The sequence below is a fragment of the Ziziphus jujuba genome, chromosome 3 (assembly GCF_031755915.1).
Source record: "Ziziphus jujuba cultivar Dongzao chromosome 3, ASM3175591v1".
Taxonomy (NCBI): domain Eukaryota; kingdom Viridiplantae; phylum Streptophyta; class Magnoliopsida; order Rosales; family Rhamnaceae; genus Ziziphus; species Ziziphus jujuba.
In genome coordinates, this window is record NC_083381.1 from 29,043,539 (window position 1) to 29,059,107 (window position 15,569).

Sequence of the window (15,569 nt, forward strand, 5' to 3'; positions counted from 1 at the left end):
GCCACCAAGCATTTATATTTTCTCAAAACTGCTTTTATTTTCATTTTCCACAATGAGAAATTATTCCCATTAAACTTTTTTATTTCGTATTTCGCCGCCATTGTTGAATGTGCCTCTTTTCCACTAACTGGATCTAATTGTAGCATGAAAAACTGGATATAAATTAGGCTCTGATACCATTGTTAGGATATTGTGGTATGGGATACATAATTAAAGTTGAAGTAGAAATTATAAAAATAAATTTTTTTTGTGAAAAATTCTCAAATAAAATACACATAAATAATAGGCACTTGTAGAAGGATTTTATTATAGTAAAAGGATATAATAATTTGTCTCTAAAATAAAGAGAGTATAATTGACAATACACTCTTTTTTATAATAGGAGAAAATACACACTCTCTCTTACAAGGAAAGACACAAATATTTAGGAGAATCCCTTTTAAAATTCTCTCTCTAATATTCTCCTTTTTTCTCTCTGCTTTTAAGTATATCTTATACCAAAAATGGCATAAATTTACAAAGTGTGGATATATATATATATATATATATAAGTGCATAAGGCGGTGAAGATGGCAGTGTGAGTATTGGAATTGAATTGGTACACTTTGTTGTTGTAAGTTGTAGATAGCTTGACTTTTATATTTGCCAGCCTTTCCACCGCCTTATTCAAGGCTTAATTGGTAAGGAAAAAGTCGCTTTATAGCCACAAATTTCTAGAACCTCAATATCACTAATCTATTTTGCTAGTAATATAAACTAATATCAATATTGAAATTTATTGGACTAGAAGAAAATACAAGTTACACATTGATTACTTTTATCATAATCTATGAATTTTATTTTTTTTTTTGGAAGAAAAAAACCTACATAAAATTGACACCCAAAAAACAAACAGTGATATTTTTAACCAATCCAATAGATCATTCACCCTCTCATCACAATCTTATCCAGAACTTGAAACTTAAATAATCTAATTAGAACTGTTTCAATTCAATTTCAGTAACTCTTTTCAACAAAACAAAGATCCTTCAAGACCTTTATTCCAAGAACTAAAACTCCTTAAAAAACATCCTAGAAAAATAACTAAAATTAACAGCTATAGAGATAGAGGACAGCCAAAAACGATCCCCTAACATCTCGCTCACTGACTAGTCCTCGTCTTCTCTCTCCATATTCGATCTTAAGCTATATAGATCTTGTTGCTTGGAGATTAGGGTTCCTTCTTCTTCTTCTTCTTCTTTTCTCTCTCAGGTCAGGACTCAGGCCACCCAAGTATAAAATTTGCACGGAAAAGTGGTGTCCAAACACAGCATTTTTCTCACATTCCTTAGTTCCTATGTTTTATCAATAGGACTTTATATTTTCAGATATTATAGAAATGACCATTTATATTTAATTTTTGTTGTACCATCACTATTTTTAATATTTTCTTTAAAAGTAATTTCACATGTAATTGAGTTTCTAAATATATAGAAATTTCAATTACAATTTAATTAATTATATTTACATAAAATTGTGATAGTTGATAAGTTGTAAATTAAAACATATATATACTTTTTTAATGTGTAGACGTTTACGAAGATGATAATTTAAAAAAAAAAATCATTAATTAGTTGTCTTTGTGGATGTCTATAAATTAAAAAAATGTGACATTTACATCATAAAATATCATTATATAAATATGTAGACAGTCTTTCACGGGGACATCCTAATAAATTTTTTTATTCATCAAAATCTTATTTATTAGTTCTTAAATCTTTTTAAAAATTGAGATTCAAAAAATAAATTTGAGGTTTATAAAAGTGTTGATAAAAGTCACTTTGCCCTCTCAAATTTTAATATTCCACTCTCTATGTCTGTTTTAATGCTGAAAATAGAATTAGATTCAGATTTTACACCTAATTATATGTGCAAAATGAACTTGTACCTTTTGAAACTTTAAAAAAAAATGTTGAAATTTTTGAATTTTTTATTTGTACGTTCCATGTGGTTTCTTCCTTCTTTTGTGAGGCAAAATTGAAAAGACAGACTCATTTCTAAATAATTTAAAAAATGAACTTGTATTTTTTGTCTTCTTTTGAAACTTAAAGAAAGAATTAAAACTTGCAGAAATTCTTGTAATTTTTATTTGTACATTCCATACGTTTTTTTCCTTCTGTTGTGAGGCAAAATTAAAAAGATAAGACTCTTTCCTAAATAATTCAGAAAATTGACTTGTATTTTTGTCTTCTTTTGAAACTTATAAAAAGAAAAAAGAATTATAGAAATTTTTGCATTTGGTATTTGTACTTTCCATCTGGCTTCTTCCGTCTTTTGTGAGATAAAATTGAGAGAACACTCATTTCTAAACAATTTTCCTTCACCCCTACTATTAAGGATGACAATCCAATCTGCTTCGTCGCTGTGGTGCTCTGCCCTTATTGGGCCGGTAATTCCCAGGTTAATCAGGATGGCAAGTTTGGCACAGGGCAAATTTTTTTTATTCTGGGTCAGGGTTGGGGCAGGATCGGGGAGTATAATCCTCAGTGTATTCCTCACCTTATTTACATATATATATATATATATATATATATATATATAAGACTATGGTACGGCGGTTTGCATGCAAATTATAAATATTAACGATGATTTTTAAAAAACTGTTATCAATATTCATACACAAAAAAATATTGACAATGATTTTTTTAAAAATCGTTTTTAATACTTACTATCTGCATGCGGACTGTCCGCATCATAATATATATTAACTAAGTTTTAAATTTATTTTTTAAAAAAATTCAAAATTTTAAAAATAGTTTTAAAAAATAAATAGGAAAACATAGCAAGGAACACGGATCCCTGCCCCACCCAACATCGGCTCCCTAGTAAATGCGGAATGGGAAGGGAACGGGGATGGAGAATCCCACGTGGCAAGAAATGGGGGAGGCTGCCCCAGCCCCAACTTCATTAAAGACGTAATCACACCGGAACCAATGTTCTTCCCATACTCTATTCATCTCCTCAATCAAAAGGCTCTTCGTTTCAGGCAGAAAAAACATGATAAAACAGTCATAACGACCACAAAGAAGGCGAAGAAAAAGAAAAGACCGAACTTCATGTGACAAAACAAGGTTAGGAAGCCTTCTGTGATAAGAAGGTAAATAACATGTTCATTGAAACGTTGATGGCTTGCCCAGCTGCTCTCGAATTTTCAATGGACAAATCTCACTAGGAACCAACCAACCTAATGGGACACCCCAAGACCAAGTAAATGCTGCTACATAGGCACAGATAAAGAGTAATAACAAATCTGCTTTGGAATCCGCCAGTGATCCTTGTTCATTGGTACCATATCTCAAGCCAATCATGGATCCAACAGCAATCTACAACCATCCAAGGAATGCGTGAATTTTAGTTGTAGGGAAAGGAAAGTAGTTTATATGACCAAACCGAACAAATTTATTTTCTTCTTACCTGGCAAATGATCATTTGTAAGCCACCTTCAAGTAACAAAATCCTTCTTATTACCCAAAAAAAAAAAAAAAAAAAAAAAAAAAAAAATACAAAATCCTTCTGCCAAGCTTATCGACTGCGACCATTGAAACTAAAAACTAAGGTGGCAACAACATTAACCACACCAGTAATGACTGCTGACATAAGCGAAGAGTCGTTTCTGAAACCCAGGCTCTTGAATAGAACAGAAGCATAAAACATGATAATGTTTATACCAGTGAGCTGCTGAAAGAATGATATGAGGCAGCACATTACAAGTTGAGGCCTATATTTGGGTTGAATGATATTTCTCCATGGATTTTGTCACTTTCTTTGCTGCCTTGCTTGCATCAATAAGGTCTTGGAGTTCATCATGGGCATTGTTGGTGCCATGAATCTTCTGCAACATACTTTTCCCTCTCTCAAGGTGGCTTCTCTCAAGGATAGAATTCAAAGTCTCAGGCTAGAAGATTGGGCTCACAGTCATTACAGCCGCAGGGATGCCTGCAAGACCCAAAGAGAGTCTCCAGCCCCATCGCCACTGATCTTGTTAGTGCCATAATTAACAAGGTTAGCCATAAGAATACCAATTGGGTGGCCATTCGAAAGCCCATGTTGAGTGCTTCTCTAATCTTTGTCGGTGCCATCTTTGACAGGTATACTGGAACAGACTGCAAGCCAAAAAACAATTTGATTTTTAGCTCATAAACCTTTGGCTTCAATATACAAAACTAAGGTAATGAATACATACTTGATTAGCAAGTCCAACACCCACACCAAGCAAGAGATGACTTGACTATCAGTAATGTAATGTTTTGGGCAACACCATTTAAGATAGAGCTATGAGAAAAACTAGGCCTTCAAAAAACATAGCTGGCTTTCACCCAAAAATCCATGAAACTGATGAAGCAAAAAAGGAAGCCATCCGGGGTGAGATAAAGCGAAGAGGTGAACAGTGTCAAGAGGTAGTTATCAAATTTGCGATATGCATTAGCATGACCTGACTCCCTCTTTTTGCTTCTTTCTATTGAGGGGAAGAACCTGTTCAGGAACTCTTCCATGGAGGTGACTCCACCTACAATAACTTAGAAAGCACCTAGAACTTAGTGTTCAACAACAAAGTATTAGCTTGAATTTTTACTTATCTTGATTACATTGATAAAAGAATGTTGTCATTGTCACAGCATAATGACAATCACTTGAAACAAAAAAAAAGTTTTCTAGACTTATTATTAATTTGTTTACACAAGTGATGGATCGGAAGTACCTGAAATTCCAAGATCATAACCAAATATGGGACCACCCATCGCAGCAACTATACCAGCAAACACAACAAATGCAGTCTGGCCACCTCCATGACCAGTAAAAGTGCCTCCTATCATCTTTGCATCTCCAAGGATCCCTTTCAAAAACAAAGGGCAAAGAATAATATGCTATTGCTTCTTTTTCTTCTTTCTCTTTATTAACCTTTGTTTCTGCCTTTCTACTCCTCAAAGCCTGAGCTTAATTTATAAGCATCTTATGATCCGGGAAAAGTCTTTTTCTCAACAAACTAACAACATTATTATCTAACAAGTATGCATTATTCTACCATAGCATTGAGCTCATTAAAGAGTTAGATCAGTTTTGAAAATGTTGTTTTTTTAATCTATAATTATAATTAAGATAAATACAAGCTGATATGCCAACAATCTTTTATCTAAAAGCATGAGCTTGGCGAAAACAAACTGCTATCATGATCCAAAATTGTACTTAGCAAAACGTATGTATATGTAGGTTTGAAACCTTTGATGCCTAATTTTAGAAAGTCAATATGCAACTCAATATTATTATTTTGAAAACAAAAGTAGATCACCCTTTTTTTTTTTTTTAAAATAAATTTCTTTTGAAGTATGTGTCACACAAAAAAATCATACATTATCCAAATGACTGTTCTAATAATTTAAAGTTAAGAAAATAGTTATTAATTTGGCATGACAGAATTTACTAGTACTTCATTGACATATTTATAACAACTAATGCAAACAAACAGCACGTGTCACATCTGTTTCAAAACCCTAACCAAATTTGATGCCCTATTCTTCTATTTAATTTCTTAATATTAGAAAATTAAAAAACCATTTCCATGCCAAACAGACATCTTAAAATGAAATGTGAGGGGGGTTTCTGTTAGTTCCCTATTATAAAATTTCGCCAATAGTTAAACACATACCAAGGTAAAACTACCTTGATGCATAGAGCAAAAAATATATCATCATTACCACATATGAAAAAGAACAAATGAGTAGGAAAAAATCATAACTTACCTTAGATATTGCACTTAAATCTGAATTAATAACAAGATCAAAGAACTGGTAGTGTCCAATGAAGCTGTCAATCCATTTACTCCAGGAAGTACTGATTCTGCATATAGCTGCACCAAATTATAAACAGAGAGGTTTGCGAAATATAATATATCTCAAGTCATGGGCAGAAAATAGCCTCAAATAGATAAATCATAAAGACTATGCAATCATGATGGCAACGACAATTTATAATGCACATGAACACAATTGGATGCTGTTAACCTGCTATGAGCATATACTAAACGAAATAGTTGGTTATCTTGATACAAGCACAAATACAGGTTTTTACCTGACTCATACAGATGACCACTTATCATCAGCTTCCTCCAAAATTCCATTATGTATGGTTTTGAAAGAATAATTGCTTCATAATGTGTAAACCCACTTGCAATAAGTAAACTAAAGAAAGCAGTTAACTGAGACCTTGAAACTGAATCTTGATGGCTTATTCAGCAATTAATGCAAATAAGGTTGACAAGACCTCTGGCTAAAAATAAGATATATAACAAATAGCATCCAAGAATGCAAGGTCATGTCCAGGAAATAAGAGAATATACCTTCAGTAAATTCAGATAGGTCTGTAGGTTAGCACAAGGCAACTAGCATGGGACTGGAGTGAGCAGCACAAGCCAACATTACTTTATCAAACATAAGAGCTCAACAGCCTGGTTTTCTTATGCTTCCAACACAGTGAAAATCGATTTTGCACATATCACATATTCAAGGTACTAATTACCAATATTCTCCACAAGAACAGATACCACCTTCAAAGTGGTGGAAGCGTATCCGATCCCTCACAATTATCACTCTGCTTAATACTTTTGAAACCATTTTTATCCAACAATGACAGTCATAACAGATCCTCAAGTTCTTTGAGACTCTAATTTCTGTTCCAGGACTAGTTTTCAAGATCCCAAAGGCCAAAGCCAACCTCTCACTGTGACAATTCAAATTTTCTTCCTTTTCCTCTTCAGAGACATCCATCAAAACCAACTCTGTCATAGGATTAAACCCCTCCAGCTTGATCCTGTGATTTAAACCCTCCAAAACCCTGTATATTGCCTTTGCATCAGGATGTGACCGATCACAAGCCTTAAATTGATGAATAGCGCCCATTAACTCAACCCAACTCTTTCCGTATTGTTTTCTAACTCCCTGCTTTTTCATCACTTCTCTCACTCCTTCAGCACTCTCCCATCTCCTTAGGGAGCAATAGATGTTTGAAAGCAAAATATAATCTCCACTTTTGAGTTGTTGTATATTTGCAATGGCAACTTCTCCCAATTCAGGCTTTCTGTAAATTCTACAAGCACTAAGAATCGTCCTCCATATAACAACATCTGGTTCAATTGGCATGGCCCTAATTATGTCATAAGCCTCTTGTATGAGCCCAGCTCGACCCAATAGGTCAACCATGGCTCCATAGTGCTCTATTTGTGGCTGAATAGAATACCGACTGGTCATCAAATCAAAGTAACTGCATCCCTGCTCAACCAGACCGCAATGGCTACATGCTGTGAGAAGTGCAACAAAAGTTATAGCATCAGGTAAAACATTTTCAACATCCATCTTTGAGAATACTGTGATTGCATCAGTAGCAAGCCCATGCATTGCTAGTCCATTTATCATTGTGTTCCAAACACAGACATTATCGCGCTGGACTCTATCAAAAACTTCCTTTGCAACTTTAATTCTTCCACACTTTGAATACATATCTATTACAGCTGAACTCAAAATAAAGTTTTGTTCAATTTTTTTCTCAATCATCACATCGTGAACCCTCTGACCAAAATTAAGAGCTCCAAGCCGACCACAGCCAGTGATTACATTAGTAAATGTAAATTCATCCGGCTCCACATTTGATTTCAACATCGCTTGAAATAATCTTAGTGCCTCCTCAGATCGTGCATTTCGTACGTAGCCACCAATCATAGAATTCCATGTTACCACATCCCGGATGGGCATTTTGTTAAAGACAGACTTTGCATTATCACATTCTCCAACCTTCATAAAAGTTTCAATGACTAAATTCAAAGACATCAGGTCATGAGAACAGCGAAAAATTTGATCAATAAGCTTGCGAGCAAGATTGACAAAATCACATTGGGCATAAACTGATACCAGTGAAGCAAGGAGAGAGGGATATGTTCCATATCCAAATATAACAAGTTTTGCATGGGTTCTAATTGCAGTTCTATAATCCAAGGAATGCTTACAAGCCTGAAGCACATTGTAGAATGTTTTATGATCTGAAAATATTACGAAAATGAGAAATTAGACTAACTTGCAAAGAAATTGGGTATCCAAGAAAAACCAATTTCAATTAAAGCAACCCAACTGTGCAAGAAAAATCACCCAATTAAAAACAAAACCCATAATACTACTTTAGTACAGCAGACATTATGACCCTAAAAAAACTCATTTTTGAGTCGTTCATTCGGAACCCCAGCACAGAAAAACAATCAAATTAAGCATAATAAAACCACCAAAAAAAAAAAAAAAGAAAAAAAAGAGGTAAACAGAAAACAGAAAAGCAATGAAAAAAAACAAATACACAGAGAGAAAAATGGTGGGGAAACCTATTCTAGCTGCTCCAGGTGCAAAAGGGTAGGCAAAACTGGCATGGTAATCATACGGTATCTCCATCTCCGCCTTGGAATGTGAAAATCTGAAGGACACCCACCATTTACAGCCACTTTGTAGCATCCCTTTTTCACTGTGCCCTTTCATCAACATTAGTTTCTTCATCTTCATCTTCATCCTCTTCTCCTAGCCTTCCATTCGTAAACAACCCTGAGGGGCAGTTTAAAGGAGTTTTGTTGGATCAAATCCAAAAAATAATAAAGCAATCTTATTAGGTTCTCAATTTACTCTAATCTATTAGGGACTGCTTCAATTCGGGTAAAAAAAAGGCAATCTTGAAAGGTTTTTGTTTGATTTGGACTCAAGTAGGAAGGAAAGCATTCACATACGAATGAGTGAGCTACACTGTTCACTGTTCTTCTATCACCTCGAACCGTTTCAGTTAAACCGTCCAAAAAATAATTTTAATTGAAAAAAAATAATAAAAGGGTTTTCGGCTGTCCTTGATGTCTATAGCTGTAAATTTATAGTTTCACTCTGGTATTTTATTTATTTATTTTTACACTTTGATTTATTTATTTATTTTTTCTGAATTTACGCTTTCATCATTAAATTTTTGATATATTTTTATGCTTATATTTCATTTTAACAGTTTTGAGACATCTATACTTACTACAAAATCAATCATCCCACGATACCTTGTATGCTGCGTACTTGTAGGTTTTAGAATTGAATAGTATATGAAAGATGGTTTAAAAATGTATATTTAAAAATTGAAGTTCAAGAATTGAAGAGCCAAAAAAAAAAAATTCAAAAATCAAAATACAATTATGGATATAATTTAGGAATTAATAAAGCTAATAATCCAAAAAAAAAAGAAAAAAAGACTGTACTGGATCAATTGGTTTGGATTAACTCCTTGGTTGGCTAATATATCTTGCTAGTAAAAAATTATTTACAGAGACACTTCATACAATATAGCCATTATTAATTCTTTTTTATAATAAATTAAAGTGCAAAAAACTTTTATATACAAGGATTGAAAAAACAAGGAAAAAAAATCTCATTAAACATTCTCATTTTGTTTCCCCTTTTCTGCAGTCGTGGTATGCGCCTGAAGATTTCATTCTCAATAAAATTCTCATCTTTTAATTTCTATTTCCATGTAGTCGTGGTGATTGGTGAAAGCTTTGAAGTTTTCATTCTTCATACCCACTGCACATATCCATGTAGGTTTTGCATTTTTGGCCAGTATAAATATTTATCTAACTTCTTCTTCTTCTTATTATTATTTATAGGATTTCTTATATATAACTTAGAAATCAGAGAACTAACATTTTTTTTTATTATTTAGGAATTTTGACACCATTATTATTATTATTATTATTATTTTTTTTTTGCTAATAAGGTTCGAACCCAGCTCATAGACTGTGATGTTGGTGCCTCTTACCATCAAGACTACCACACGATCTTAAGAATTTTGGCACCATTAACCAATGCTTTTGTAGTTTGAACACTTTTGCACTTTGTGTTTATAGTATCAAATTAATATCAATGTGTTTCTAACTTTATAAATTTTGATATTACGAGTCAAAAACTTGTTCACCAATGAGTTCTTTTTTTTTTTTTTTTAACCAATAAATTATATTAATTTGAACAAAAACAATCATTTTAATTATATTCTGTTGTATTAATAAAAGGAGAATCTTTTTACATGCTACACTACAACACATAAGCTGTAGTATGCAAAATCAATGGTGAATCAAGGATTAATTTTAAGAGGCACCTATTAATGACAAGTTATTACCATTTTGGGACAAAATCTTAGAACTCATCCCCTACACCCAATATCCAATATATATATATATATATATATGAATGATAAAATATAAAATAAATTGTTCATCAAATACATAAACAGTAATTAATAGAAAAAGCCAGTATTTGTTATTGTCTTTGATTTTTTTTTTTTTTTGTTTTTTCCCATGTTGATTAGTGAATTTTTCACAACAATTTATAAAAACAGAAAATGACACAAATAAGGCATATTTGGCATACGAGATTGGGATTAAAATTGGGTTAACATTAGGGGAATTTAGCCCAATGTCTTTATTTTAAAGGGCTTAATGAAAAATACCTCTCGTCTTTTAATCATTTTTTTATCTACCCACCTTCTTTTTATTATCCCAACTAGAGGTGTACACGGGTCGGGTTGAAGGAAAAAAAATAATCGATCCAACCAAGTTGGGTTGGTCAGGTTTCCACCTGATCCAACCTGTAGCCCATAGCAACCTAACCCAATCCAAATTGGATCTAAGCCCAAATGTTAATTTTTATCATTTTCAACAAAAATTCATACCAGGCCCAATTTTTAATTTTAAACTTCCTAAAAAATCAAATTATTTTAAACTTTACAATGACTTGTAAGGAACTGATGCTCATTTGACTATGTTGTCAAAGGATACTGGGGTTAAAAATTAAAGTAGTTACTACACACAATTCCTTACATGTCCCCAATTAATATGCAATAGAAAATAGTTATCATATACAATCCTTATAACTCAAGATATTAAATAACATGTTACAAATTAATACAATACACACATAAAATATATATATATATATATATTATCTAATCAAAGCTTCAATCTCCATGGCATTGTAATTCCAAAGCTAGCTTAAAGTCTCCAATCCATCATTCCAAAGCTTCAATCTACAACACACATATCCCACTCCCATTGTTTACAACACCACAAATAATCATAAATATATCAAAAAATATATACATATAATTAAAACATAGTTTGCTTACCACAAAACCCAATTAAAAGATAATTTCTTCATGCATCATAATCAGAAGCTATGGCAGATCCTATATCTAAAAGAAAGAAAAAAAAAAAAACAAAGTATTAAAAGATTTAAAAGTTTCATTTAAATATGTTAATGGATATAAATAATAAAATAGAATGTTGAATTAACAAGTTAAGAAATTACCTAAATCAAGATGTTGACAAATAGCAAAACATTCATCATAAGTACGATCACGGATATCTAATGGAAGTGGGATTGCACTAAGCTAATTTTGAGAGCAAATCAAAGCTTCCACCATTTTTGGAGTAAGTGAGCTTTGATATGGATCTAAAATACGTCCTCCAGTGCTAAAGGCCGACTCAGAAACTACTATAGACAATGGGACAGCAAATATATCTCGAGCCATAGATGATAGAACCTTAAATTTTATGGAATTCAATTTCCACCAATCTAACAAATCAAACAATTGGTTGTTGCAATCCTCTGTCGGTTCCATTAAATATCTATCAATCTCATTTTTTATTTTTGAAGTATTATCCACTCTCCTTTTCTTATACTCAAATAATAAATCATCTTCATCATCATTGTTTCTCTCATAAACCTCAAAATTGGTTTCTTTGACATTCTTGGAAGATTGACCAGTAGGTATTGATGTATCATTTGTAGCATAAAATTCATACAATTGATCCAAAGGTTTTTTTTTTCCACTCTTTTAATTATTGCTTCACACACATCACTTGAATAAAGTTTACCAAAGCTAAAAATCATGTAATCTAGCTTGTATCGAGGGTTAAGGACAACAGCAACAAACAGTAAATTATTAATCTTATCAATTGTCCCCCAATACTTGTCACATTTCAACTTCATATTTTCAGCTATGGTACTTAAAGGTCCATTTTTTTCCAAGATAAACCTACTCAATTGTTGCTGAATTTTGCAAAACTCTATCACAAACAAATGAGATGTGACATGCAAAGAGCCACTGAATTTCAAAGTAATATCATAAAAACTCTTCAAAAATTTCAGAAACAATTGAGCATCATTCCAATCTTTTTCTGCCGAAGGTTCATTACTAAAATAACGAAGGTAGTAACCATCCTCTTCCTTCATCCTCTCAAAAGCTTTGTGAAACTTAATTGCACTTTCTAACATTAAATAGGTGAAATTCCACCTAGTTGGCACATCCAAGGATAAGAGTTTTTTACACTCTATCTTTCTTTCTTAATACATGCTTTAAACTTGACTAATTTTGATGGTGAGGATCTATCATACCTCACAACATGATGAATGAGATCAATTGAAGTAATGTGATCCTTCAATCCATCACTCACAATCAAGTTAGTGATGTGAGCACAACAATGCATGTGGAGGAAAATGTATGCAATGGCAACATCATTTGCCGATGCATTATCCATAGTGATAGTAAAGACCTTTTCGATCTGCCACTCAATCAAATAACTTTCACTTAGTTTACCAATTGTCTCACCCTTATGATTAGCTATTTGACAAAAATTCATTATCCTCTTATGTAATTTCCATTCACTATCAATACAGTGAGCTGTGACAATCATATAATTAATATTTTGTATGGACGTCCATGTGTCTGTGGTTAAGCTAACCATTGGTAAGTTATTCACAAATAAACTTCTCAACCTTTTCTTCTCCTCTAAATAAAGTTGATACACATCTCTAGCAATTGTAACTCGAGATGGTGGATCAAACTTTGGACAAGCTACACTACAAAAATCTTTAAATCCCTCTCCTTCTACAAATGTAAATGACAACTCATCTCTAATAATCATTCTAGCACATGCAGCCCTACAAGCCTCTTTATTGAATCCCACAGCAACAAGATTAGTACTACCACATTCACCTTCTTTTTTACTTCTAAAAGAGAGTATCTTTTGACTCGTATCATCTTTTCTATGTAGATTCCTCTTATATTGACTCAAATGATTTCACAAAGTAGTAGTCCCACATTTATTAGTATTACATGCATAATCCCTATCACAGTAGTTACGTTTACACCTATCACTTCCTTCTATTTTACTAAAATGAGCCCAAATTTCTGAAGTTCTTACCAGTTTCTTCTTGCTCAAAGTGGATGGTGGAGGTACTTGAGAAGAAGAAGGTGGTGGCACTACTGGTATATCACAAGTGGTTAGTGTACTGCATGATTCAGTTGGTGTAGCAGATGTTATTGGTGTAGTTTTAGAAGCATTAGATTGAATTTCATCCATCTAAAAATTAAAATTAGAATTATAGGAATCAAATCATATTAAAAAGAAAAATATATCATATAGCAGCTACTAACATAAAAAAAGATAGGACTCTGTTCTTAGCATACAAAAGTTTCATTTTGGAACTCTTCACGAATATACTTTTGGCCTCACCCTTAGTTTCATATCAAACATTTATAAAAAGTAAATTACTAAACAATCATCATTTGTCTAGCCTGCAATAAAATAAAAAGCCGATTTCTCTCTCAGGAAGCTTGTATGGCCTACTCTATTGCCTAACTCTTTCATTATATGAATAAGCTGTATTGTTTTTTATGAAATGAAACCAAATCTTAAAGCTATATTCTCATTACTGTCATCTTCAAAAGAAAGAAATGGCAAAGAAGAATATGAGGCATATTTTGTCGAAACTAAGCTACACATCACTTCAAGATCTATTGAATTTGCACATCACTTCAACATCTATTGAATTTGCAGTAAATAAAATGACAACGTGATAAGAGTAAATAGACAAAATAATAAAATTTTGAAAATCATGGGAACTTACCAGGAATTTTTGAAAAGGCTAAAGAGATCTTGTTTCTATGACGAAAAGGCCTTGATTTGAGATAGGGGAAGAAGATAAGGGTGAGTGGAGGAAAGGAAACTCAATGGAGGCTCAGAGATAAGCAAGCAAAGTCAATTTAAGGCATAGAAAAGGAGGTTGAGAAAGTTTCATGTGATTGTTTTGAAAAAAACCTTTTTTTCTTTTTATTTAAACTTTTACTTTTTAAATTTTCAGCCCATAAGAACTTTTGAAAGAGGCCTTTTTTTAAAGCCCACTCAAAATTATCTGCTGGGGAGGTTATCTACAGGTTGGGTTGGGTTTTAACAGGTTTTAAACTTATAACCCGAAATCCAACCCAATGGATTCGGGTTGAAAAAGAAAAACCTACAATCCGCCCACTTATATTGGTTTTTCTTATTTTTGGGTTGGATCGGGTCATGTCAGTCGGGTTTTTTGGGTTTTTGGGTTTGTTGAATAGGCCTAATCCTAACTCTACCCTTACTCTATAAACCACGTACAATTTGTTTCTCTCTATCAATATCCTACCTACTATATTTCACATCCAATTTCCTTCTTTCTTTTAATATCCCACCTATCACATTTCACATCCAATTCCCGTCTTTCTCTTATTAGTAAACCTTCTCTATTCCATTTTCTTTTCCTTCATCTCAACATGATCCTTTTCCCTCTCACTCTATCTTTCTCTACGATCTCTGCTATGGCTTCGTAGTACTCAGTCACTAGTCCCATTACTCAGCTCCTTCGACTCCTCGTCCAATAACTGCTACCCAGCTGCTCAGCCTCCTTCGCTTGGCAATGGACTATTCCTCGTTGATCTCGGAGCCATTCTTAATTCGTTCTCAAGATTAAGACCTTATCGTCGGTCAAAGCGGTGCTCGATCTTCAACAGACCAGTATATCCTTGGATGAATCATTTGCTCATCCTAATTTCAAGCTGCAAGTATGCCTGGCTTTTCATTCATAATGGTTGCTTTTTTTAATTTTTTTAATTTTTTAGGTTCCTTCAGAGTTTTTGAATCGAATTTCATGTTTAGAGGCTGTGCTGGATCATACTCTAAATGGAAACTATCACGCTTCATTGAAGAAGTTGTTTTAGTTACTCTTTTCAAGACCATTATAACACGTTGTTTTGTTTTGCAAACATAACCAAACGTGTATTATGCAAAGAAGTGTTTGTTCCTTAATGTTTTAGAAATAAACTAATTCAACTCTTTCTAAATATTAAACTGGTTTAGAAACCAAAACTTCAGAATTCATTTCCTTTTTAGCTATGTTTGTGACAAGAAGGTCCATTTAATTTTAGTAGAATTTATGGGATCTCTATGTAACTTTTCATGAAAAAAATTTAACCGTTAAACCTCTATGGTAGTTAGTCAGAGGTGAGTCTGATGGAACTATTTTCAGTCAAACGGTTGTTAGTATGAGATTAAGACATAAAGGGTCTTCATATAATTTGCCCTTAAATATTTGTAGTTAGGATAAACACAAAGATGCATATTTTTTTCAGGCTCTTTAAATTAGGTGAGTGAATGCACCTGGTGGAACTTTATC

At 32.9% G+C, this 15,569-nt stretch overlaps 1 protein-coding gene and 1 pseudogene across 8 annotated transcripts; both read right to left on the minus strand.

Moving 5' to 3' along the window:
- Window positions 1-3,111: 3,111 nt before the first annotated feature.
- LOC107423485 (sugar transport protein 10-like) lies at window positions 3,112-4,867 on the minus strand (annotated as a pseudogene).
- LOC107423488 (pentatricopeptide repeat-containing protein At5g50990) lies at window positions 3,112-8,858 on the minus strand. Of its 8 annotated transcripts, none has more exons than XM_016033052.4 (7): window positions 8,396-8,858; window positions 6,374-8,065; window positions 5,778-5,874; window positions 4,739-4,873; window positions 4,223-4,555; window positions 3,454-4,142; window positions 3,112-3,362 (listed from the first exon to the last, which is right to left on the minus strand). In XM_016033052.4, the coding sequence occupies exons 1-2, from the start codon at window positions 8,574-8,576 to the stop codon at window positions 6,549-6,551; spliced, it is 1,698 nt and encodes a 565-aa protein (XP_015888538.1). In that variant the 5' UTR covers window positions 8,577-8,858; the 3' UTR covers window positions 3,112-3,362; window positions 3,454-4,142; window positions 4,223-4,555; window positions 4,739-4,873; window positions 5,778-5,874; window positions 6,374-6,548. The 8 variants fall into 8 exon arrangements, with proteins under 8 accessions (XP_015888538.1, XP_024931695.1, XP_024931694.1 ...); XM_025075927.3 differs by having other exon boundaries at window positions 4,739-4,968; XM_025075926.3 differs by having other exon boundaries at window positions 5,778-5,884.
- Window positions 8,859-15,569: the final 6,711 nt, after the last annotated feature.